This window comes from Lipotes vexillifer, unplaced genomic scaffold (genome assembly GCF_000442215.2).
Source record: "Lipotes vexillifer unplaced genomic scaffold, Lipotes_vexillifer_v1.1 scaffold883, whole genome shotgun sequence".
In the NCBI taxonomy this organism is placed as follows: domain Eukaryota; kingdom Metazoa; phylum Chordata; class Mammalia; order Artiodactyla; family Lipotidae; genus Lipotes; species Lipotes vexillifer.
Window position 1 is genome coordinate 128,156 of NW_006789567.1, and position 27,770 is coordinate 155,925.

General features: G+C 43.3%; 1 protein-coding gene across 1 annotated transcript in view; it reads right to left on the reverse strand.

Annotated features, from left to right (window-relative positions):
• The window catches only part of KCNK10 (potassium two pore domain channel subfamily K member 10), a 140,925-nt gene that overhangs the window by 69,079 nt on the left and 44,076 nt on the right, over positions 1-27,770 (reverse strand). Inside the window, exon 2 of the mRNA XM_007462728.1 lies at positions 7,705-8,039. Within this exon, the coding sequence (XP_007462790.1) occupies positions 7,705-8,039 (335 nt within the window). The remainder of the gene's footprint in view (positions 1-7,704; positions 8,040-27,770) is intronic.

The following is a 27,770-nucleotide window of genomic DNA, read 5'->3' on the forward strand; positions in this document are numbered from 1 at the left end:
CCTGCTGAAATAACAACGGAAGTCATGCCGGGGCCCTTAATGAGACAGGGCCAGAGCTCCGTGACCCCAACTAGGTAGGGTCTATGAGCCCCATGCCAGCCTGAAGAAGCTACAGAAGACAGACATTTGCCCTTCATCTTCCCAATAAAGAGTTCTCGGGCTCTACGTCTCTCAGGGAGGATTTAAGGCAGGAGATAGATGGGCCCCAGGCTGAGCAGCTGGAGCTTGTCCCCTGTGGACAGATACTCCAAGATAAAGATAATATTTAGCAGGAGAATAATAGGAGAGGCTGAACCCTGCCCAGAAAAAAGATAGAGACCACATATTTCTCATGGTCGAGGTCGAGGAGACCTTCCCGACTGCACATGCGCAGAAAGGCTCCTTGGAGGTCAAAACGGGAGTGATGTCAACCTACCCATAGGCCTCTTCGCTAGAATCCATCTTGGCTAAGAGATGCGTGCACACACTTGGGAGGACCCTGAGATATACCAAATACGGACTCAGAACCAGGCAAAGCAAGATGACTGGCCAAAGGAAACCTGGAAGAAATGCCCCATATAGGTCATTCAAACTACCATGAGGGCGCGACTCTCTCTCTGAGTCCACCCATATGTCTATCCACACGTACTCTTTTTCCTCCTAATAAACACTTTACTTGTTTCACTAAAAATAATAATAATAATAATTTAGGGGTTCTCTATATTTCTTTTTCCTGCCATCCCTAACAAATAAATAGTAGCGATCACAATAGCTCAAAGTAGCTGAGCTTTTTTGTTTAATTTTCAGACCTCCCTAACAAGTGGACACTATTATCATAATCGTCATTTTACAGAAGGGAAGCTGAGGCCTGGGGTAACTCCCTTTCTCACCCAGGTCACACAGCCCACGGGCAGAAAAAAGATTTAACACAGGAAGATTAACTCCAGAGTGTGGGTGCCGCTCGCCGGGCTTCCCCGACTCACATGGCCTCTGCTTGAACAGGAAGGAAGGCGGAGCACAGGGAAGGCACTCCAGTCATCTTTGCTGAACGGGACATGAGTCGTCTTCAAGTTTGCTCTGTCTGACTCTCTTAAATGTGGCCCCTTCACTGTGTCTCAGCATGGCCCACCAATGAGGTCCCAATATGCTTCCGAACTGGTCTTACTTCCTCCAATTTCTCCTTCCTCCAACCCTACATCCTCAGCGCTCAAAGAGTTACCTTTCCAAAGAAAGTTTCCATCATGTCACTACCTTCTTAAATCTTTCAGTGACTCCCCCACTTCCCGCAGCACAAAGCCCAAACCGCTCGGCAAGGCTCTCTGGGCACCTCAAATCCAGCCCCTGCCCCCGTCCCAAGCTCATCTCCCACCACCTGCCCACACCTCTCAGCTCAAGGCACACGGACCACCTGCATCTCCCTCAACGAGCGCCACATGCCGGTGGGATGCCCTTCACGGTGGGTCCTGAATGATGAACTTCGTCCGTATTGCACGTTTCTGTTCCTATGCGTGGTGTTTAAGAAAACAGGACAGTGGTCAGACTGCCCAGGGGTGAATCTGAGATCCTCCACTCACTAATCAGGTATCCTTGAGCGTGTAACTTCACCTCCTGCTGCCTCAGTTTCCTCCTCTGCGAGTGGCACAAAAGACTATCCTCATAGAATCGTTGCAGGGACTAAAGGAGACACATAGCCACAAAATCTTCCCTGATCTCTGTTTGCCTCACTGAGGCGCCACTCCAGTGATCATCGAAAAGACAAGAGATTACAGACGCTGGGGAAAATGTGGAGAAAAGGGAGCCCTCGCGCACTATTGATGGGGTTGGAAACTGGTGCAGCCACTACGGAAAACAGTATGACGTTTCCTCAAACAATTAAAAGCAGAATTACCAAATGATCCAGCAATTCCACTTCTGGGAACACATCCACAGGAAACAAAAACACTAACTCAAAAAGGTATCTGCACCCCCATGTTCATAGCAGCATTTACAGTAGACGAGACATGGAAACAACCTGAGTGGTCATAGATTAATGGATAAAGAAGTTGTGAGTTTTACATATATATGATGTAATATTATTCAGCCATTAAAAAAATGAAGGAATCCTGCCATTTGCAAAAACATGGATGGACCCTGAGGATATGCTCAGTGAAATAAGTCAGATGGAAAAAGACAAATGCTGTATGATTTCACTTATATGTGAAATGTTTTTTTAAAAAATTCATAGGAAAAAAGATCAGAGATGGGGGGTGGGGAAAGGCGAGTTGGAGGAAGGTGGTGGAAAGGTACAAACTTCCAATTATAAGTAAGTCCTCGGGAGGTAATGTACAACTTTATGAGTATAGTTAATACTTCTGTATGCTATATATGAAAGTTGTTAAGAGGATAAATCTAAGAGTTCTCACCACAAGGAAAAACAAATTTTTCCCTTTATTGGACCTATATGACGTGATGGATGCTAACTCAACTTTCTGCAGTAATCATTTCACAATAAATGTTCAAACCATTATGCTGTACACCTTAAACTTACACAGTGATATATGTCAATTATATCTCAATAAAACTGGGGAAAAAATAGCTCCATTCCAATGAATTCTAGTTATTGGTTTATATGCCTCTTCCTCTAGGGTTTCTCAATCTACTGCCATGTGAAACTGGATAATTCTTTGTTATGAGTGGATATGCTGGGCGTTGTTGAATGTTGAGCAGCGTCCCTGGCCTCCACCCACTAGACATCTGTAGCATCTCTCCAACTGTGACAATTGAAAATGTCTCCAGACATTGTCAGATGCCCGCTGGAAGCAACCCATGCTCCCCACTAAGAACCACTGCTTGAAATTCTGAGCTCCTTGAATAATACTATAAACAGCAGCAGCAATATCTATCTTTTTTTTGAGTGTGCACCACGTGCCAAAAGCAGTTCAAAGCCCTTCTCATGAATTATAGAATTTAATCCTCTCAATATCCTAAGGGTGAGGGATTTTAGGCACATTTTATTGATAATGAAATGGAATCACAGAGAAGTTCACAACTTGCTCAAGGTGTATTTTATCTTCATCTTTTCTATCCCTAACACTTAGCATGTTACCTGATGTAACAGAAGCTCCGTAGCAACTTAAAGAATGCATAGATGAATTAACTAATGCAACAGTTTCCTCCATAGCAGCATCTGGGTCAGGGATGGTGACCCATCTGTCACCTCCGGAGTCCCATGATACCTCATAAAAGTGGTTTAAGTCTTTGGAAAATCCCTCCCCAGCTATGGCCCTTTTAAGCTATCCACGCATTTCACAGGGGTTAATCTGTTCCAGGTATTCTGTTTTTATGATTAATAACATGAATTCCAGATTAGCTTTATGAGGGGTTCACTCAATCCAGCCAAGAGTCCTGACACTACCAGATAAATACCATTGACCAGCCACATACAATAAAAGTATCGGTGAGATACAATAATACTATTTTTCCAGCTTAGAACTCACCACACTAAAAACCCTCCCAAACACTGTTTCTTATGAACACTACATACAGTGCTGCTGAGAGGTGTAGAGTGGAGAGGATGCCCCCTGGTCCAAAGCTGTGGACACTTTCATCCTATGAAGGAATCAGTGAAGGGTAAACCATAATAAAATTTTTTAACATCTTTATTGGAGTATAATTGCGTTACAGTGGTGTGTTAGTTGCTGCTGTATACAAAGTGAATTAGCTATACATATACATATATCCCCGTATCCCCTCCCTCCTGCGTCTCCCTCCCACATTCCCTATCCCACCCCTCTAGGTGGATACAAAGCACTGAGCTGATCTCCCTGTGCTATGGCAGCTGCTTCCCACTAGCTATCTATTTTACATTTGGTAGTGTTTATATGTCCATGCCACTCTCTCACTTCTTCCCAGCTTACCCTTCCCCCTCCCCATGTCCTCAAGCCCATTCTCTATGTCTGTGTCTTTATTCCTGTCCTTTTTTTTTTTAGATTCCATATATATGTGTTAGCATATGGTATTTGTTTTTCTCTTTCTGACTTACTTCACTCTGTATGACAGACTGTAGGTCCATCCAGCTCACTAAAAATAACTCTATTTCTTTTATTTTTATGGCTGAGTGATATTCCATTGTATATATGTGCCATACCTTCTTTATCCATTCATCTGTCTATGGACACTTAGGTCGTTTCCATGTCCTGGCTATTGTAAATAGAGCTGCAATGAACATTGTGGTACATGACTCTTTTTGAATTATGGTTTTCTCAGGGTATATGCCCAGTAGTGGGATTGTTGGGTCATATGGTAGTTCTCTTTTTAGTTTTTTAAGGAACCTCCATACTGTTCTCCATAGTGGCTGTATCAATTTACATTCCCACCAACAGTGCAAGAGGGTTCCCTTCTCTCCACACCGTCTCCAGCATTTATTGTTTGTAGACTTTTTGATGATGGCCATTCTGACTGGTGTGAGGTGATACCTCATTGTAGTTTTGATTTGCATTTCTCTAATGATTAGTGATGTTGAGCATCCTTTCATGTGTTTGTTGGCAATCTGTACATCTTCTTTGGAGAAATGTCTATTTAGGTCTTCTGCCCATTTTTGGATTGGTTTGTTTGTTTTTTTGATATTGAGCTGCATGAGCTGCTTGTATATTTTGGAGATTAACCCTTTATCAGTTGCTTCGTTTGCAAATATTTTCTCTCATTCTGAGGGTTATCTTTTCGTCTTATTTATAAACCATAATAATTTGATTCTTGACTGACACAGGTTCAGCATTTTTAACTCCTTAGCTTACAAAAAACTGTAGGTAAACACCAGTATAAATCCTTACATCAGAGTAGATGGAGTTCTTAAAGTATCCCATGTCCAGGATTGATAGTCAATGGGTATAAAGGGAAAAAAGAGGTAATGCTTTCTGTTAAAGAGCAAAGAACTCCAATGCCTTTTGACTCTGCTAAAATTCTGGAAAGTGTTGAACATAAAGCAAATGCTTAAGCGAGAGTTAAGCTTATGCTAAAGTAAACACTACTTCAAGGGCTGTAGACTCTTTGGACGAGGCAGGGTAGAGCCAGGCAGACCTCACTTTGAACCCCAGCTCTGTCATGTTGGTGGTTGGAAAGTTACTCAACCTCTTTTAGCATCAGTTCTTTACCTGTAAAATGGGTATAATTATACCAACTTAGAAGGTTGTTGGAGAGATTAAATGAGATGATGGGTAGAAGAGGCCTAGCTCATAACGGGTGCCTACTAAAGGGTATATGTTTTAACTGTTATAAAAATGATCTCAAGGGCATGCGCGTGCGCACACACACGTAAACACACACACACACTCTCATTTCACAGAGAAATCTTCGAGGTCAAAGGATGGGTCTTAACAGCAACACCAGAACTAGAATCTCTACCCTCCTCCATTCTGTCCTTCATTCTGGCCACTGAATTCTTTCATAAAGGAGAAGGCCAAAGAATGAACAATAGAGAAATATGGAATTAATAAATAAATGCATGAATAAGCTCAGCTGTCTCATGGCATCACCAGTGTTATAGATTTAGTTTGATAGCTCATCCCAAAAGCATTTCTCTTTTGGGTAGTAATTAGATGTAAAGCCATGCAGAGGCTACACATGGATGCAAAGATAATAAGATATGATCCCTTCCCTCAAGATCTCATTGTCTAAGGAAAGAAAATTCAGGCACAAGTCCAGATTCAATTCAGACCACCTTTTAGCTTATTACATGTATTGCAACTAAATAAGAAGGATCTCACCACATATCACCACAACATGTATAATAAGTTCCTAACTGAAAATTACTCCAGAATTATTTCCTCCATTCTCTACGCCTTTAGGAGCCTTAAATCTAGCACAGATTAGTGACAGATTGGTAGCATTTTACCATGAAAGGAGAAAAAAAAAAAAAGACAAGGCCATCTAAGAAAGAGTGATATAAACACTGCCCCTTGACCTTTAGAATTGTAAGGTTTTTGTTTTTTGTTTTTTGTTTTTATTTTTGGCGGTACGCAGGCCTCTCACTGTTGTGGCCTCTCCCGTTGGAGCACAGGCTCCGGACGTGCAGGCTCAGCGGCCATGGCTCACGGGCCCAGCCGCTCCGCGGCATGTGGGATCTTCCCGGACCGGGGCATGAACCCGTGTCCCCTGCATCGGCAGGCGGACTCTCAACCACTGCCCCACCAGGGAAGCTCAGGTTTTATTTTTTAATAAAAACTGTAGGATATAGGTATGAAACCATATGTATTCCCAGGAAAAAAATGTATATTTCTATTAATCTAAGAGTCAAGTCAGATTATATAAACTAATTTAAAAGACTACAACTACTATGAAGGGGCCAGATCATAAGCAGCCTCAGAATTTCCCTACTCTTTCAGTGTAGCTGGAAATAGATAAATAAATAAGCCAGCCCAGACTTGTGAATCCTACAGAATCCTAATTTGTAGTTGCCATTAGAATTTTTTTTTAGCCATTAGAATTTAATGCTGGTGGGACTTCCCTGGTGGTGCAGTGGTTAAGAATGCCACAGATACTGAAACCCCTGCGCCTAGAGCCCAGTGCTCCGCCACGGGAGAAGCCACCGCAATGAGAAGCCCGCATATCACAACAAAGAGTAGCCCCCCCCTCGCTGCAACTAGAGAAAGCCCGCGCGTAGCAACAGAGACCCAATGCAGCCAAAAATAAAATTTACAGATTAATTAATTAAAAGAAAAGAATTTAATGCTGGTAATCCCAGAGCCAGAAGGAATTGTGAAAGCTGTCTTTTCCATCCCTCTGTCTTCCAAACTTTAGAACTCACAGAAAGATGGGACTCTCCCTTGCCTCCATAAATGTCACCGCCCCCCACCACTACTCCTCGTGGCTCAGGAGGGCATGTAGATTGGAGGCTGCCGTCCTGCCTCACCTCCAAGGTGAAGCCCATCTGCTGGGCTCTAAACCACTTCCCTTCCCTCTTCCCAGGACTCGGTCCTCTCCACCTTTCTCTCACTTCTCAAGCCTCCTGTTTCGCTTCCTCCTGTCATGCCACCTTAGATGACTCCCTGTCTCCCACATCCCTTCCCAGCCTCACATCACCCCTGCCAAGGTCGCCCCACCCCTTCCTCTGACTTGTTTCTGTAGGCGGGGGCCCAAAGTTCTCTGCCTCCATTTTTTATGAACATTTTTTCCTTAATATCCAAGGCATGCAAGGGCTTTAGTACATTGCCTGACACACAGTAAGTGTTCAAAAATAGCAACCTTGATTATCCCTGTTACTGTTATCCTTATTATTTCATCCTCACAAATCCACCAAAGCCTCTTTCAAGTCACTAACACCCTACCCATTCCACAGCTGGTGACCTTTTCTCTGCTCCATTCTCATTCACCTGCTTGTTTAAAATTCTATCTTTCTTTGGTTTCTAGGCCACCCTCTTACCCCAGCATCTCACACAGATTTAAAAGTTAATCAGCATATATAAGTGGCCTTGAATTTGAAAATCCAAAGCCCTTTGCCTGCTGCTGCCTCTGGCCACCACACGCAAAAGCAGGTGATACAAAACACAGCCTGCTCCTACGTTGTACATGTGACCCCTCTTCCCCCACATTGTCATGGGTCTCCACTCAAGTGTCACCTCCCAGAGAGGACCTCCCTGACCATCAGTAGCATCTCAACCAACGGCAAAGCTCAGTGAGCCAGAAAGACAAAACCAATGTCACACTCTCCCCCCGCAAGGTGATTCTACTGTTGACTCACTCCTTGCTCACCTGAATCAATGTCTCCAGCTCCTGTGGGCTCACACAGATATGATCCCGCAGGAATTCTGCCTTCTCCATGGCAATAGTGTTCTTTTGGCTGCTCTCAAAGGGCTGTTCCAATGCCCGGAAGACGAGACCGCCCGTGACGAGGTAGACCACCACGACCACGAAGATGGCAACCACTGTTTTACACTTCATGACGGTCTGCAGGCCCCCCTGGGAGGCACCTTCCATTCTGGCTTCCACCGTGGCTCGGGAAGAGATGGAGAGGCGTGGGGCCGCGTAATGCCCGTTAGTGGTGCCCTTGGGCTGGCACACCGGGGGCGCTGCTGCAGGAACGGCCACTGAGAAACGGGGTGGGTGAGAGGGGAAAAGAGAGTTTGTTTATAAACACAAAGCCCAAAACTTGTCGGAAACAAAGCACAGATGTCTTTCTCAAGCCAGCTTTCAAATGTGAGGATTAAAAATTGGTTCACCAAGCCTGCAGTAAGGGAATTCAATCAGTTGCTAGGTGTCTGTTGAATTCTAAAAAAGTAAGCACCAGGAGTTCTAGTTTTCACACAAAAAAATAATATTAATTGAGTCTGAAATGTTTATATTTCTCTACAAGGGTCCAAATTTGAAAGCCATGTCTCTGTTATTTCTCATTCATTTTCTCCCTTAGTTTCCTTGTTAAGTGATGTGTAAGATACACAACAAACCATGATATTTTAAAAAGAGACATATTGTTCAATTTGGAGAAGAAAAGGTAGAAGGATACCCAGCAGAATTGTCCAAGTGCTGAGGGCTAGGTAATACCAAGAGTATAGAAGAGATGAGCATCTAGCAAGTTTAAAAGTTCTTTTATCCAGGTCTATGGTCACAAAACAAAAGAAGGGTGAGTTTGCTATAATGAAGAGTCAAAAACTAAACACAGTGACACTCAGATCAAGATAGAGAAGCAGGAGGACATGGAACTCACCTCCCCCCACGAACACATCAAAAATACATCTACAGGTTGAGACCTGTGCTCTTGGGAGGGGACTCAGAGGAGAAGGGAGATTTCATGGGTGGAGACACTCCCTGGGAAGTGAGTGGTTCAAGCCACATATTGGGTGCCCCAACCCTGGGATACTATAAAAAGAAGACGACCCCCTGGAGGGCTGGTGGGACTAACAGGAGGGTTGTGGGAAGCCTGGACTCCACTCAGGAGGAGCGTGCTTGTGCTGGCTTGCTCCTGAAGCAGGGACGAGAGGGCAAATTGAAATCAAGCAGGTGGCTGACTGGTTTCCCATGACTTCCCCAATGTACACACCAGCCTGATCCAAGTGAACATTCCAGCCTTGCTTGCCTCCCATCACAGCTCCACACTGGAATAAGAGCTGCCATGACCAAGGAGAGACCTTACTTGTGAGACAGTGAGGTAGCTCAAAACTGAAGCAACATCTGAGAAGAGCAGAGGCAGCCATTGTTTCACTTATACAAGTGGCACATCAGAGGCAGTTCAGATCTCTGATGGTGACTGGACCGCCACGGACTGTACCCCAGCCCTCACTGAGTGCCTGTGCTAGCTCCTCTTGCTCCAGTACTGTTCTACTCTGGAGTGAGGGTGCCAGTGCTGGGAGGGGGAGAGCGCATACTTGAAGGGAACTGAGCCGGTTTGGAAGCCCAACTCTCAAGGCTTCTGCTCTAGTAACTTGGAACCTGACCCTGCTCCCCCACAGGGTGATGATGGACACTTAGCACAGAAGCTTCAGTTCACACCTGCTGCAGCCCTAGTCTCTCCATCTCCATCCCCAACTCCTACCAAGATAATAGCTGCCAGCACAACCTGAGGAATGATATGGCTTGTGTTCACATCAAATTCAGCTCTCCCACCAAAGCCACTGGCAGACTCAGACTGTAAAGGAATGCTCCAACATAAGGAGCAATGGGTAACAGTTTTACCTAATTTCATAGAGACAGAGAAAGATAAGGAAAATGAGAAGACAGAGGAATTTTCTCAATTGAAAGAGCAAGAGAAAACCCCTGAAAAAATAATTAATGAAATCAAAATAAACAAGTTACCAAATGAAGAATTCAAAGCATTAGTAATAAGAATATAACTGAATTAGGTAAAAGAATAGATGAGAATTTTAACACAGAACTAAAAAATGTAAAATAAGGAACCAGTCAGAACCAAAGAATACAATAACTGAAATGAAAAACACAGTAGAAGGAATTAACAGCAGATGAGGTGACACAGAAGAACACAGAAGGGATCTGGAAGATAGAATAACAGAAATCACCCAATCAGAACAGTAAAAAGAAAAATAAATTTAAAAATTAGAACAGTTTAAGAGTTCTCTAGGATAACATCAAGTATACCAACACTCACATCATAGGGGGCCCAGAAGGAGAGAGAGAGAAGGTGGTTGAAGATATATTTTATGAAATTATGACTGAAATCTTCCCAAATCTGAAGAAGGAAACAGATATCCAACTCCAGGAAGAACAGACAGTCTCAAACAAGATGAACCCAAACAGACCCGCACCAAAAGATAGAGAGAATTCTAAAGGCAGCAAGAGAAAAACAAAGAGTCATATACAAGGTATCCCCCAGAAGGCTATCAGCTGATTTTTCTGCAGAAACTTTGCAAGATAGAAGGGAGTATCATGATATATTTAAAGTGCTGAAAGGGAAAAACCTGCAACCTAGAACACTCTATCTAGCAAGATTATCAATTAGAATTGAAGGAGAGATAAAGAACTTCCCAGATAAGCAAAAACTAAAAGAGTTCATCAATACTAAACCAACCCTAAAAGAAATGTTAAAGGGTCTTCTCTAAGTAGAAAAGAAAAGGCTACAAGAAGAAGTATCTATAGGAAAGGAAAAATCCCACTAGTAAAGGAAAATATACAGTAAAGGCTGAGGATCAACTGCTTAAATAAGCTAGTACAAAGATTAGAAGACAAAAAAGTTGTAAAATCAAGCATAACTACCATAATCAGTAAAGGGATAAATATGAAGATGAAAAATATTACATCAAAAATAAAATATGTGGGAGAAGTAAAAAATGTAGATCTTTTAGAATGTGTTTGAACTTGAAGAACTACCTGTTTAAAACAAATAGATGGGCTTCCCTGGTGGCGCAGTGGTTGAGAGCCCACCTGCCGATGCAGGGGACATGGGTTCGTGCCCCGGTCCGGGAAGATCCCACATGCCGCGGAGCGGCTGGGCCCATGAGCCACGGCCGCTGAGCCTGCGCATCCGGAGCCTGTGCTCCACAACGGGAGAGGCCACAACAGTGAGAGACCCGCGTACCACAAACAAACAAACAAACAAAAACAAATAGATACAGGTCAACACATATGAACCCCATGGTAACCACAAGTCAAAACCTACAACAGATACACAAAAACAAGAGAGAAAGGAACAAGCATACCACTAAAGAAAATCATCAAATAAATGAAGGAACTAAAAGAAGAAAAGAACAAGGAAGAACTATAAATACAAGCAGAAAACAAATAACAAAACGACAATAAGTACACCCCTATCAATAATTACGTAAATGTCAATGGACTAAATGTTCCAATCAAGACATAGGGTGGCTGATTGGATAAGAAAACAAGACTTACCTATATGCTGCTTACAAGAGACTCACTTCAGAACTAAATACACACAAAGACTGAAAGTGAGGGCATGGAAAAAGATATTTCATGCTAATGGCAACAACAAGAAAGCAGAGGTAGCAATACTCACATCAGACAAAATAGACTTTAAAAGTCTGTAACAAAAGACAGAGAAGGGCATTATATATTGATAAAGGGATCAATACAAGAAGAGGATATTACATTCATTAACATATATGCACACAATACAAGAGTACCTAAATATATAAAGCAAATATTAACAGACATAAAGAGAGAAATTGACAACAATATAATAACATAGGGGACTTTAACACCCCACTTATATCTATATACAGAGCATCTAGATATACAGAGCATCTATATACAGAGCAACAGTGGTCTTAAATGACACAATACCAATTGGGCCTGATAGATAGATATATACAGGACATTCCATCCAAAAACAGCAGAATACACGTTCTTTTCAAGTGCACACAGAATGTTCTCCAGGATAGGTCACATGCCAGGCCACAAAACAAGTCTCAACAAATTTAAGAGGATAGAAATTATATCAAGCATTTTTTCCAACCACAGAAGTATGAAACTAGAAATCAACTACATAAAGAAAAATGGGGAAAGCACAAATCCACAGAGACTAAACAACATGCTACTAAAAAACTAATGAGTCAACAAAGAAATCAAAAAGGAAATCAGAAAAAAACCCTGAACAAATGAAAATGAAAACACAACTTTCCAAAATCTATGGGATGCAGCAAAAGCAGTTCTAAGAGGGAAGTTTATAGCAATACAGGCCTCAAGAAACAAGAAAAACCTCAAATAAACAACCTAACCTTCCATCTAAAGAAATTAGAGGGCTTCCCTGGTGGTTCAGTGGTTGAGAGTCCGCCTGCCAATGCGGGGGACGTGGGTTCGTGGCCCGGTCCGGGAAGATCCCACATGCTGCGGAGCGGCTGGGCCCGTGGGCCATGGCCGCTGAGCCTGCATGTCCGGAGCCTGTGCTCCGCAATGGGAGAGGCCACAGCAGTGAAAGGCCCGCGTACCGCAAAAAAAAAAAAAGAAATTAGAAAAAGAAGAACAAACAAAGCCCAAAGTCAGCAGAAGGAAGGAAATAATAAAGATCAGAGAGGAAATAAATAAAATAGATACCAAAAAGTAATAGAAAAATCAATGAAACCAAGAGTTGGTTTTTTGAAAAAGTAAACAAAATTGATAAACCTTTAGCTAGGCTCATTAAGAAGAAAAGAGAGAAGACCCAAACAAACAAAGTAAGAAATGAAAGAGGAGAAATAACAACTGATACCACAGCGATACAATAAATCATAAAAGAATACTATAAACAGTCATATGCCAACAAATTGGACAACCTAGAGGAAATGGACACATTTCTAGAAATGTACAGACTGCCAAGACTGAGTCAGGAAAAAAAGACAACATGAACAGACGTAAGATTGAAATTGTAATAAAAAAAAATCTCTCAGCAAACCAAAGTCCAGGATGGGATGGCTTCACAGAGGAATTCTACCAAACATAAATAAGAGCTAACACCTTTCCTTCTCAAAATAGTCCCCTTTAAAATTGTAGAGGATGGAACACTCCCAAATTCGTTTTATAAGATCACCATTACCCTGATACCAGATAAAGATATGAAAAAAAAGAAGATTACAGGCCAATATCTCTGATGAATATAGACACAAAAATCCTCAACAAAATATTAGCAAAGCAAATCCAACAATACATAAAAAGGATCATACACCATGATCAAGTTGGTTTTATTCCAGGGTCACAGGATGGTTCAACATTTGAAAATCAATCAATGTGATATACCACATTAACAAAAGGAAAGATAAAAATCACATGATAATCTCAACAGGAGAAAAAGCATTTGACAAAATTCAACATCCATTCATGATAAAAACTCTCATTAAAGTGTGTAGAGAGGGAACATATCCCAACATAATAAAGGCCATTTATGACAAACTCACAACCAACATAATACTCAACAGTGAAAAGCTGAAAGCTTTCCCACTAAATTCAGAAAGAAGACAGATGCCCACTCTCTCCACTTATATTTAACATAGTATTGGAAATCCTAGTCACAGAATTCAGACAAGAAAAAGAAACAAAATGTATTCCGATTGGAAAGGAAGAGGTAAAACTATCACTATTTGCAGATGACGTGATACTCTATATAGAGGAACCTAAAGTCTCCACACAAAAACTATTAAAACTGATAAATGAATTCAGCAAGGTTGCAAGATACAAGATTAATAAATAGAAATATGTTGTGTTTCTATACACTAATAATGAAATATCAGAAAGAGAAAGGTTTTTTAAAATCCCATTTAAAAATCACATAAAAATACCTAGGAATAAACTTAACCGAGGAGGTGAAAGACCTATACTATGAAAACTATAAAACGCTGATGAAGGAAATTGAAGATGATTCAAAGAAATGGAAAGATATCCCATGCTCTTGGATTGGAAGAATTAATATTGTTAAAATGTCCATACTACCCAAAGCAATCTACAGATTTAATGCAATCCCTATCAAAATATCAGGGACATTTTTCACAGAGCTAGAATAATCCTAAATTTTATATGGAACCACAAAAGACCCCGAATTGCCAAAGCAATCTTGAAAAAAAAGAACAAAGCTAGCAGTATCATGCGCACTGACTTCAGAATATACTACAAAGCTACAATAATCAAAACAGCATGGTACTAGCACAAAAACAGACCCATGGATCATTGGAACAGAATAGAGAGCCCAGAAGTAAACCCATACACTTATGGTCAATTAATCTATGACAAGGGAGGCAAGAATATACACTGGAGAAAAGACAGTCTCTTCAATAAATGGTGCTGGGAAAACTGGACAGCTTCATGTAAAAGAATGAGATTAGAACATTTCCTCACACTGTATACAAAAATAAACTCAAAATGGGGCTTCCCTGGTGGCGCAGTGGTTGAGAGTCCGCCTGCCGATGCAGGGGACATGGGTTTGCGCCCCAGTCTGGGAAGATCCCACATGCCGCGGAGCGGCTGGGCCCATGAGCCATGGCCACTGGGCCTGCGCGTCTGGAGCCTGTGCTCCGCAACGGGAGAGGCCACAACAGTGAGAGGCCCGTGTACTGCAAAAAATAAAAATAAAAAAAATAAACTCAAAATGGATTAAAGACCTAAATGTAAGACCTGAAACTGTAAAACTCTTAGAAGAGAACATAGGCAGAACCCTCTTTGACTTAAACTATAGCAATATTTTTTTGGATCTGCCTCCTAAGGTAAAAGAAATAAAAGCAAAAATAAACAAATGGGACCTAATTAAACATAAAAGGTTTTGCACAGCAAAGGAAACCATTGACAAAACAAAAAGACAACCTACTGAATGGGAGAAAAGATTTGCAAATGATATGATTGATAAGGGGTTAATATCCAAAATAGATAAACAGCTCACACAACTCAATATCAAAAAACCAAAAAACTCAATTAAAGATGGGCAGAAGACCTGAACAGACATCTTTCCAATGAAGATATACAGATGGCCAACAGGCACATTAAAAAATCCCCAACATCACTAATTATCAGAGAAATACACATCAAAACCACAATGAGATATCATCTCACACCTGTCAAAATGGCTATCAACAAAAAGTCTACAAATAACAAATGTTGGCAAGGATGTGGAGAAAAGGGAACACTAATACACTGTTGGGATTATAAATTGGTATAGCCACCATGAAAAACAGTATAGAAGTTCCTCAAAAAACCAAAAATAGAATTACCATATGATCCAGCAATTCCATTGTTGGGTATATATCTGAAGAAAATGAAAACACTATTTCGAAAAGATACATGCACCCCAATGTTCATAGCAGCATTATTTACAACAGCCAGGATATGGAAGTGTCCATCAACAGATGAATGGATAAAGAAGATGTGGTGTATACACACAATGGAATATTACTCAGCCATAAAAAAGAATGAAATTTTGCCATTTGCAACAACACAGATGGATCTGGAGGATATTTTACTTAGTGAAATAAGTTAGACAGAGAAGGACAAATACTCTATATCACTTATATGTGGAATGTAAAAAATAAAACAAACTAGTAAATACAACAAAAGAGAAACAGACTCACAGATATAAAAAACAAACTAGTGGGCACTTCCCTGGTGGCGCAGTGGTTAGGAATCCGCTTGCCAGTGCAGTGGACACGGGGTCCAGCCTTGGTCCAGGAAGATCCCACGTGCCACAGAGCAACTAAGCCCATGCGCCACAACTACTGAGCCTGCGCTCTGGAGCCCGCGAACCACAACTACCAAGCCCACGTGCTGCAACTACTGAAGCCCGTGCACCTAGAGCCTGTGCTCCGCAACAAGAGAAGCCACTACGATGAGCCCGCACACCGCAACGAAGAGTAGCCCCAGCTCACCACAACTAGAGAAAGCCCCCACACAGCAACAAAGATCTAACACAACCAAAAATAAATAAATTTTAAAGAAAACAAACTAGTGGTAACCAGTGGGGCAAGGGAAGAGAGAAGGGACAAGATAGGGGTACAGGATTAAGAGGCACAAACTACTATGTGTAAAATAAATAAGCTACAAGGATATATTGTATAGCACAGGTGATATAGCTAGTATTTTATAATAACTATACATGGAGTATAACCTTTAAAAAGTGCAAATCACTATGTTGTACACCTAAAACTTATACAATACTGTAAATCAACTAAACATCAAGAAAAAAATTTTCATTGGCTTAACATAATAAATAAATAAATAAATAAATAAGCAACAAGGATGTATTGTACAGCCCAGGGAAATACAGCCATTTTTTGTAATAACTTTAAATGTAGTGTAACCTATAAAAATATTGAATCACTGTTTTACACTTGAAGCTAATATATTGTAAATGTACTATACTTCAATTGAAAAAAATCAATCAGTGTAAAGAAAGTTTGGGTTTCTGACAACTACTAAAGGTAAGCAAAAAGAAAGGTGGTGATAATGAGGGAAGGAATCAAAGACTGCTGTTATATTCCGATTAACTTGGTTTCCTGAAAAAAAATAGAATAATAAAATAGACCCTAAATGTATTTCTCAATAGAAAATGCAATGAGTTACATGTAATCACTCCTGATCTATTAATGATAGAATTTTTCTTCTATTTTCCTCGAATAATAAGTTATTGGAAAAGAAATTTCCCCTGGTTTGAACACATCGAATTCTCAAAGGTCCCTGCTCTCTGTCTGTAAGGGCAATTTCATTACCTTGGATATAAATATGTTAATTTGGGGACTCTTCGGGAACGGCAGGAAGTTCAGCGCAGTGACACACACAGAACGGTATCACACATTTCAGAAATCGGCCTGGTGCGCAACGAATGGCCATTTTCCTTCGCTTTTGTTCTCCTTTTATAATACTAATGCTTATTATGGCCTCTGTCAAGGTGCAGCTTGGCTGTTGTGTAAATAATGTATATTAGGAGGTGACAAACCTAATTATCTAAGTGAGGCAAACAGTCCCACTCAGTGAGAGTTAAACTGCTCTATCTCTGCCTTGGGGAACTCAGGGTAAATAAAAGTGTAGGGGGCTTCCCGGGTGGCGCAGTGGTTGGAAGTCCGCTGCCGATGCAGGGGACGTGGGTTCGCGCCCCGGTCCGGGAGGATCCCACGTGCCGTGGAGCGGCTGGGCCCGTGAGCCGTGGCCGCTGGGCCTGCGCGTGCGGAGCCTGTGCTCCGCAACGGGAGAGGCCACGACAGTGAGAGGCCCGTGCACAGCGATAAAAACAATTTTTAAAAATTGGAAAATTGGACAATATTTTAAACTGAATGAAAAAAAAAAAAAAAAAAGTGTAGGAATGTCACTCGTCCTCACTCAAACACCAATGACCCTGACAACACCTGGAAGAATCTAGTTTGTAAAGTCTGCCTTTCCTCATAGAACCTCAAAATCAGATTTTCTCTTTGGAAACCAAAGTTGAATATCAGCTTTTTATTGTACATTATTCTATCAAATAAGTCAGTAAATGTTACATTTCCTTCTGACCTACATGAACACAGAACTCTCTGGAATCTCTGACTTAAGAATTAGAATTAGCACCCTGGGCATTATGTTCTTGCTAATATTCCCTAAAGGCATTACATTCAGGTTCCAACTTGCCCTTGTTGATACAGAGAAGTCTAGCCTTGCCCAGGCCTGCTTTCTTTCAACTTTGTCCTCATTTCCCATTCTTTCGCCCTCCTCGCTGTATCTTTTTTTTTTTTTTTTTTTTTTTTTTTGCGATATGTGGGCCTCTCACTGTCGTGGCCTCTCCCGTTGCCGGATGCGCAAGCTCAGCGCCCATGGCTCACGGGCCCAGCCGCTCCGCGGCACGTGGGATCCTCCCGGACCGGGGCACGAACCCGCATCCCCCGCATCGGCAGGCGGACTCCCAACCACTGCGCCACCAGGGAGGCCCCCCTCGCTGTATCTTAATCCCTTGCGCCTCTCACCATCACCATGGCCACCATCACATCCTGCCTGGTCTAGTCAAACAGCCTCATAAGTGACCTCCTTGTTTCCACTTTCACCCACCTTCTGACCCATAAGTCTGGGGGTTAAATACCACTTCTAGAAGCACCTCCTCCCCTTCCCCCTGCTCCCTCTGTGGTCGGCAGAATAACAGCCCCCAAAGATGCCCATATCCTCATCCCTGGGACCTATGAATATGTTACCTTACATGGCAAAAGGAACTTTGCAGATCTGATTAAGTGAAGGACCCTGAGTTGGGGAGATGATCCTGGATTATCTGGGTGGACTCAGTGTCATCACAAATGTTCTTATAAGAGGAATGCAGGAGGGTCAGAGAAAGAAACAGATTTAAGGACAGAAGTAGAGGTCCAAGTGATGTGGCCATAAGACAAGGAATGTAGTCAGTCCCTAGAAGCTGGAAAAGACAAGGAACAGATTCTCCCCTAGAGCCTCCAGAAGGATCCAGCCCTGCCTAGACCTTAATTTCAGCCCAGTAAGACAGATTTTTAACTTCTGACTTCCAGAACCATAAGATAATAAATGTGTGTTGTTTTAAGCCACTAAGTTTGTGGCAATTTGTTACAACAGACAGGAAACTAATACACCCCCCACTAAATTAGGTCTCCCTTGGCCCCCACTCTCTGCACTATGATGCTGACAGAACCTGTTTGCTCATCATTCGACTTAGAGCTCCAGGAGGGCAGGCACCGTGTCGACCCCCTCATCTCCTGTACCCCAGTAACCTGCCCAATGCCTGACACATAGTGGGAAGCCAATCATTGATGGCTGATGAAAAGAAACTTCTAATGAAAAAAGAAAGGCAGGAAGAAATGTTGGCACCTCCAAACCACGCCTACAGTGGTGCATGGCGGGGTCATATGGAAAACAGCTTGACATTCCAGCAACACTGGACAGGTCCTCTAACACAGCAGTGCTCTGTTCACACCTCCACTCCTTCACGTGTGTTCCCTCTGCCAGGAGTCCCCTCCCCACCCCCATCTGCCTGGGGAACTCCCGTCCTCCTGAGTCTCAGCTCCAAGCTGCCTCCTCTGTGAAGCCATCCTCGCCTCTCCAGGCAGACTCGACGTGACCGTCTCCCCACAAGACTATGAACTCCTTGGAGTCAGAAGGCTTGACTTTTCACCATTGGATCTCCATTTCTTGGCACAGTGGCTGGCCAAGAGCAAATATTTGTTTTCTGTTGTTGATGATGATGATGATGACCCCTTCGGACTATAAACAGAAGCCCCATCAGAATCACCACCACCCTCAAGAGCAAGCATTTATTTAGCACCAAATGGGGCTGTGCTGTGGTGGGGATATGGCACGGTCCCTCGCAGCTTCACGGGGTTGACAGTCTACTTAGTGAACATGCTCCACAGCGTCAGGTAAAAAACATTAGGATGAAGCCTCTCTGGGTGACAAATGATGGCCCTGAGCATGGAGATCAGTTTCCTTCACTGACTTGCATCATGGATGATTCCGGGGCTTCTAGCACCCCTGAGGCTGGACTGAATTGGGCTTGAGAAAGGTCTTTGCGGGCCAGTTCCTGGTGCCAGTTTGCTAAGAGACTGAGCCTAGGAGCAGAGTTTGAACAGAATCCACCAATCCCTGAGCTCCAAAACACCAGAAACAAAAACCAGAGAGTTTCGATCCCAAACCCACCAGTGTCTGGGTGACCTTGAAACCGCCACTTAGTTTCTGTTTCCTTATATGACAAATGTGAATAAAAATGACCACTTTTTTTTTTTTTTTTTAACCCCCTCATGGTTCTTGGGAAATGCAAGCCACCCTGACTTACTGATTGGAGTATATTTGTACATATCACGAGTATTGGCAGGGACCTCAGAATGTTACAAAACCTTTTGTGCATTTGATGAAAAATGGAGTAGGTTGCTTTAGCAAAGATGACTGCACATTTCAATGGCTAGAAAAGGATTTGGTTTGTGTCTTTTCCTTAACTTGGATAAGTTTACAAAGGATGGGTTTTTAAAAATTTTTTAAACATCTTTATTGGAGAATAATTGCTTTACAATGGTGTGTTGTTTTCTTCTTTATAACAAAGTGAATCAGCTATACATATACATATATCCCCATATCTCCTCCCTCTTGCATCTCCCTCCCACCCTCCCTATCCCACCCCTCTAGCTGGTCACAAAGCACTGACTGATCTCCCTGTGCTATGGCAGCTGCTTCCCACTAGGTATCTATTTTATGTTTGGTAGTGTATATATGTCCATGCCACTCTCTCACTTCGTCCCAGTTTACCCTTCCCCTTCCTCGTGTCCTCAAGTCCATTCTCTATGTCTGCATCTTTATTCCTGTCCTGCCCCTAGGTACTTCAGAACCTTTTTTTTTTGTAGGTTTCATATACATGTCTTAGCATACAGTATTTGTTTTTCTCTTTCTGACTTACTTCACTCTGTATGACAGTCTCTGGTCCATCCACCTCACTACAAATAACTCAATTTCATTTCTTTTTTATGGCTGAGTAATATTCCATTGTATATATGTGCCACATCTTTATCCATTCATCTGTTGATGGACATTTAGGTCGCTTGCATGTCCTGGCTATTGTAAATAGAGCTGCAGTGAACATTGTGGTACATGACTCTTTTTGAGATATGGTTTTTTTCAGTGTATATGCCCAGTAGTGGGATTGCTGGGTCGTATGGTAGTTCTATTTTTAGTTTTCTAAGGAACCTCCATAGTGGCTGTAGCAATTTACATTCCCACCCACAGTGCAAGAGTGTTCCCTTTTCTGCACACCCTCTCCAGCATTTATTGTTTGTAGATTTTTTGATGATGGCCATTGTGATTGGTGTGAGGTGATACCTCATTGCACTTTTGATTTGCATTTCTCTAATGATTAGTGATGTTGAGCATCCTTTCATGTGTTTGTTGGCCATCTGTATATCTTCTTTGGAGAAATGTTTATTTAGGTCTTCTGCCCATTTTTGGATTGGGTTGTTTGTTTTTTTGATATTGAGCTGCATGAGCTGCTTATAAATTTTGGAGATTAATCCTTGGTCAGTTGCTTCATTTGCAAATATTTTCTCCCATTCTGAGGGTTGTCTTTTGGTCTTGTTTATGGTTTCCTTTGCTGTGCAAAAGCTTTTAAGTTTCGTTAGGTCCCGTTTGTTTTTGTTTTTATTTCCATTTCTCTAGGAGGTGGGTCAAAAAGGATCTTGCTGTGATTTATGTCATAGAGTGTTCTGCCTATGTTTTCCTCTAAGAGTTTGATAGTGTCTGGCCTTACATTTAGGTCTTTAATCCATTTTGAGTTTATTTTTGTGTATGGTGTTAGGGAGTGTTCTAATTTCATTCTTTTACATGTAGCTGTCCAGTTTTCCCAGCACCACTTGAGTTTATTTTTGTGTATGGTGCTAGGGAGTGTTCTAATTTCATTTCTTTTACATTAGCTGTCCAGTTTTCCCAGCACCACTTATTGAAGAGGCTGTCTTTTCTCCATTGTATATTCTTGCCTCCTTTATCAAAGATAAACCGTATGTGACCGTATGTGCGTGGGTTTATCTCTGGGCCTTCCATCCTGTTCCACTGATCTATATTTCTGTTTTACAAAGGATGTTTTAATTAATCCATTTCTTCTGCTCAGAAACCACAGTTGCTCTCACTCTGATACTAAGTTGCCTTGTGACCTGGGATCTGCCACTGGAGCTCTCTGTGCCTGAGCCACCAAAGAAGCAAAATCGGCCAGATGGTGGTGACAGTGGTGGTGTAGATAATAGGAGTTCCTGCCACTTATTGCACACTCACTTTGTGCCTGTGACTCTGAAAAACACTTGTTTACATGGTTGCATTTGGTCCTCACCACGAGGTATTATCTCCCTTGTGTGAGTCCAGGTCCTCCCAGAAGCAGATGCCAAGAGGGGATTAAATGTGCAGGGCAGAAATGGGGACACAGATGTAGAGAACAAATGTATGGACACCAAGGGGGGAAAGTGGTGGGGGTGGTGGTGGTGGTGGTGGTGGTGTAATGAATTGGGGGATTAGGATTGACATGTATACACTAATATGTATAAAATGGATAACTAATAACCTGCTGTATAAAAAATTAAAATAAAATTCAAAAAAATAAAAATAAATGTGTATGGATTTTATTAAGGGAAATGCAGTCAGGTGGCGAGGACAGCCAGCAGACACGCTGTGAGTCTGACTCCACTGATGGAGAGCGGGAAGGAAGGGAGGGTGTGGGAGTCCTAGACCACCTGCAGCCCAAGAAGGCTCAGCACAGCCATCAAGGAGTTCTTGAGCCAGAGTCAGCCATCTGAGGAGTCCTGTATCTCCCGGGAGAGGCCTGCTTTAGGGTCCCTGCTGCCCTCGGCCACAGGCTGGAAGCAGCCCACAGGAAGTGTGCCCACAGAGGATGTCAGAGCAGCAGCTGGGCTCTTGGTCAGTTATACTCCCTCCAGTTGGAGGCCTGTGTGGCGCATGCCTGCTCACGGCTGCCACACATGCCCACTTCACAGACAAAGAAACTGAGACCCAGAGACCTTAAAGGACTAAGCCCAGGTCAGGTGGCCAGAAAGTGGTGGAGCGAGGATTAAAATTAGAATAACCTGACCTCAAAGTCAGTTCTCTGGACCGTAGGAACAGAAAACTAGGAAAAAAAGAAACTCCAGTTGGAAAGAGCCCTTTCATCTAAAATGTGTCAATAATGGATGAGGCATATAAAGTAATGGCCTATCGGACTTCACAACGCCAACAGAAAAGGATTTGGCAGCAAAAGTACTGCCAAGACTTGATGAGAAAGAAAATGTTGGAAAACAGTAATTTTCATTTTACAATGTTTCCTCCCAAACAGTAGCCCATTCCATTTTTTCCATAAATGTGGGTGGATATGGGGGTACATGTGGAAATCTTTTTCTTCTTGTTTGAATTTGTTCAATTTTATGCTATTCAGGCTTTCCCAAGCCCCGTACACTTTACTGCATCATCCATTCATACATTCAATCAACAAACACATGAGTTCACCAGGCACCATGCTTGGCCCTGGGTATGTATATATGAATAAGACACATCCCTGCCTTCAGAGGTAGTGGGAGAGTTGACAAAGATCTGATGCAAGGTCTAGTTTATCTTCACAAAGCCTTCTGTGGCAGGCCATGGTCATTATCTATCCCCCTTGGACAGGTGAGGAACTGAGGCCAGGGGAGGTGACACTGGCTAGCCTATCACAAGCTAGTAAGCAGTGGCATCCTTGGATCCAGCTTCAGACCCCTAATCCTGAGTACCCACACTCCTCCACAGCACCTGGAACAAATGGCATTCGGGATGCTGGGTATCAGACAGGATTCGGGGTATCCTGAGAACGCGAAATGCAGCCACCTCAGAGGTACCACTGTCACATAGTGACATGACTCTACCTGTCAACCCATGCAAAGTACAGCTGTGACTGCAACACACTGGTGAGAGGCAGTGAACACTCGCCTCCCCTCAACGACCACCACCAACACCCCCGGGTCTGGAATTGTTCCAGGGCCACCTGCATAGGCAGCTCAGAGCTTCCAGAGAGCCCCAGGTTAAAGCTGAGCCTGGAATCCCCAAAAGACTTCCCTGGCTGGACCAGAGGGTGGGTGTTGGGAAGAGGGAAGGAGAGAGGAGGAAGAGACCATTCCAGCCCCATCATCCCGCAGTTGTCACAGCAGCTGGTTTCAGCCATGATCTGCCTCTAAGAACAGCCAAGAGAATGTGTGTGCTCCGTCTGATTCCACATACCTTGCAGCCAAACCTTGTTTTTCCTGTTTCCATGTGACAGGTTTACCTTAGACATGATCAAGCTGGTCCTGGTAAGAATGCAATGACCATCACTGTAACAGCCTTTATTTTAAAATCCAATTATTTGAGAAATGCAAACTAAAACTACAATGAGGTATTACCTCACACTGGTCACAATGGCCATCATCAAATAACCTACAAACAATAAATGCTGGAGAGGGTGTGGAGAAAAGGGAACCCTCCTACACTGCTGGTGGGAATGTAAATTGGTACAGCCACTGTGGAGAAAAGTATGGAGGTTACTTAAAAAACTAAAAATAGAGTTACCATATGATCCAGCAATCCCACTCCTGGGCATATATCCAAAGGAAACCATAATTTGAAAAGATACATGCACTCCAGTGTTCACAGCAGCACTGTTTACGATAGCCAGGACATGGAAGCACCCTAAATGTCCATCAACAGAGGAATGGATAAACAAGATGTGGTACATATATGTAATGGAATATTACTCGGCCATAAAAAAGAATGAAATAATGCCATTTGCAGCAACATGGATGGACCTAGAGATTGTCATACTGAGTGAAGTCAGACACAGGAAGACAAATATCATATGAATAGTTTATATGTGGAATCTAAAAAAAGGGTACAGATGAACTAATCTACAAAACAGAAAGAGAGGTACAGATGTAGAAAACAAACTTATGGTTACCAGGGGATAAAGAGGGGGGATAAATTGGGAGATTGGGATTGACATATACACACTGCTACATATAAAATAGATTACTAATAAGTACATACTGTATAGCACAGGGAACTCTACTCAATACTCTGTAATGACCTGTATGGGGAAAGAAGCTAAAAAAGGAGTTGATATATGTATACGTATACCTGATTCCCTTTGATGTACAGCAGAAACTAACACAACATTGTAAATCAACTATACTCCAATAAAGATTCTTTTTTTAAAAAAGGAATGCAATGACACTCAGTCTAGACATACTAAATAACCAAGCCATGTCCCCAAAATGCCACCACAGACGAGGCTCTCCCTTTAGGTTTTATCATTGCCCTCTCCCTCTAGCCCTCCTTAAAAACTTCAGGCTTTGGGGCTTCCCTGGTGGTGCAGTGGTTGGGAGTCCGCCTGCCGATGCAGGGGACATGGGTTCGTGCCCTGGTCCGGGAAGATCCCACATGCCGCGGAGCAGCTGGGCCCGTGAGCCGTGGCCGCTGAGCCTGCGCGTCCGGAGCCTGTGCTCCGCGATGGGAGAGGCCGCAACAGTGAGAGGCCCGCGTACCGAAAAAAAAGAAAAAAACTTCAGGCTTTGTTTCCAGATGGAAGAGACCAAGGTATCGTGAAATTTCTGGGACAGAGAGCCACGACAATGGGAAGCAAGACTGAAAGGGGAGGAAGAAGGAGGTAAGAATGTGCTGCCACCTTGACTCGGCTCTGTCCTCGCCTGCTCTCACCTGAATTGCTGGGACAGCCTCCAGTCCTGCCCCTCTTAAATGCACCCTCCACATCCTCCAGGGGGCCTCTCCAAGGTATGGATCTGATCACACCCACCTCATCCTCAAGCTCCACTCCAGGCACCATGGAGCTTCAGAAGAACATACAGGCTCCATGGCTTGCAGCAAGACTCCCTTCCAGGACCTCATGCCTGGCTGTCTCCCCACAAGCAACTTATGCCCCAGGCAAGCAACACCCAGGCCCCTGCATGCCGAGCCCAGAGGAACAAGTCTTGCTTCCCAATTCCTTTCTCCTTCTCACTCTTTATCTGGCCAACTGCTCCTCATACTTCAAAACTCTCTTGATGTGTTACCACCTCCAAGAAGTCCTCCCTGACTGCCCACCCCTCAGTACAATCAGATGCACTTCCCCTTGAGATTTTCTCTATGTCTCAATGTGGAGCTTAGCACAGTGCCTACAGCTGGAAGGCTCCTAGGTACAATTTGCTCATTCCTGAATTCATTCATCCATGCATCCACAAATCTGCTTTATGCCAGCATTTATGATATCAAGTTTGCACATGTGCCCAAAGGAAAGTCTGAATGCTGAGTTCACTGAATCTGGTGCTAGTGGTTGTTGTTGTTTTCTCACAGACAGACATCCTGAGTCAAGGTGTTAAAATTCTCAGAAAGCAAATAGTCCAAGGAGAGCTTGTAATCCACTTCACTGTGCTCCAAACGCTCAGTTCTGAGCTTTCTTGTTCTCTTCACAAAGGGCTAGAAGGTCCTCTTTTACTCATGGGTGCAAAATATTTGGGGGGGTGGTTAAAAAAAATCTGTTGGATGGAATGAATCACCATTGGTGAATCATCTCTCTGGTAGCAAGCAGGCAGAATTTCCCTCCAGCCTGCCTTCCTGGGGTTCCTCTGACTAGGACCAAACAGCATAAATTTGGGTTTGAGGACCCAAGGCTGAAGCCCTGGCCCATTAGTGCACCCCCAGCCTGAGAAGAAAACAAAGGTTGCTGGATTCATTTGGGGCTCAAAGGATCACTGACTTCTTTCTTCTTTCAGGACTAGTAAGCAGATGATGTCTCCTATCTTCCCCAACTCTCTTGTTGTATTTATAAGCCAATGGCATGGCGCAAAGTCAGGGGTCTTCGCCAGCAGACAGGGCCTGGAGAATGAGGCTCTTGGCATGGAAGCCTCAACTCAGGCAGTAGCACAAGGGATGGAGAGGATGGGGTCAGAGACAAGGGGTGTTAAAGAAGTAAAATCCACGGCTCCTAGTGATTGACAGAAAGTGAGAAGTGTGGAGAGGGCAGGACCCAGGCACCTGGCTGGAAGAGCGAGGGGTTCTCCAGGACAGAAAAGGCAGGAGGCCTGGGTTTACAGCTTCTGTGGCACATCCAGGTGGCCATATCCAGTAGACATTAGACTTAAGGAACTGGAACTCAGGGACAAAATCTAGCTGGAAGCCTAGGTTTGAGAGTGATGAGAATATAGGTGATATTGAAGCCACAGGACTGGACGAAATGGTCCAGAAGGAGATGCAGAATGAGAAGAGAGTAAAAGATGGTGCTCAAGGGAGCAACATGTAAGAGACAACAGAGAAAGAACTAGAAAGAATGAGAGAGCAAAGGGGGAGCACCAGGGTGTGGCTTCCTAGACATCAAAGGTAGTCAATCTTTTTTTTTTCCTTTTTGTTTTTAATTAATTAATTATATTTTTGGCTGCGTTGTGTCTTCGTTGCTGCATGCAGGCTTTCTCTAGTTGCGGCGAGCGGGGGCTACTCTTCATTGCGGTGCGTGGGCTTCTCATTGCGGTGGCTTTTCTTTGTTGCGGAGCACGGGCTCTAGGCCTGAGGGCTTCAGTAGTTGTGGCACGTGGGCTCAGTAGTTGTGGCACACGGGCTTAGTTGCTCCGCAGCATGTGGAATCTTCCCAGACCAGGGATCGAACCCTTGTCCTCTGCATTGGCAGGCGGATTCTTAACCACTGTGCCACCACGGAAGCCCCGAAGGTGGTCAATCTTATTCCACTCCACCCCCAGCATCATTCCCAAGGCCTGGTCTGCTAGAGGTCTCAGGGTGTGTTTGATGAACTGATTACTGTCTTGTAGGACTATCCTACTGCTCATTAATGGCCTTCTCATAGACCATTTTCTCTCCCTGGCTTCCAGGAAACTCTCTTCAACAGACCTCTGTTCCAGAATTCCTGAGCTGGTCAGAACAGCTCCGGCATTTCCCACAGGTCTGCTCATCTTTTGGGATCCAGGGCTGCCTACCTTCTGGTTCTGCCAACAGACCCCCGACTCTGCCATGCTGGTGAGATGGACTCATTTGTCTTGACTCCACGGTCAAGGCTGAAAGGTGCACAGCCACGACTGGGGTTCCTTTGTTCCAAAATGCTTCATGAATAATATATTTTGTCTCCTGCTCTAAGTTTTTCCTCCACAATTTAAATTAGCTGGAGCACTTTTAAAAGGAAAGGGTTTTTTTCCCTTCCCTTTGGGATTAAAAATAATATAAACAGCTGCAGTTCCCAAAACACCTCCTTTACCCTGGGGCCAAGCGTTTGAAATCCTATTGTCAGTTCCCATTCCTTCGAGCTAGGTTTGCCTTTCCCAGGTGTCACATCAAAAGCAGTTAGTTACCTCTCCTGCAGCTCTCTGCAGCGGACCCCTCCCACCCAGGCTGGAGCCAAGTGATCCTTCTAAAATTCCAATCCAGCTCCTTCTTAAACACCCCCCCCCCCCCCC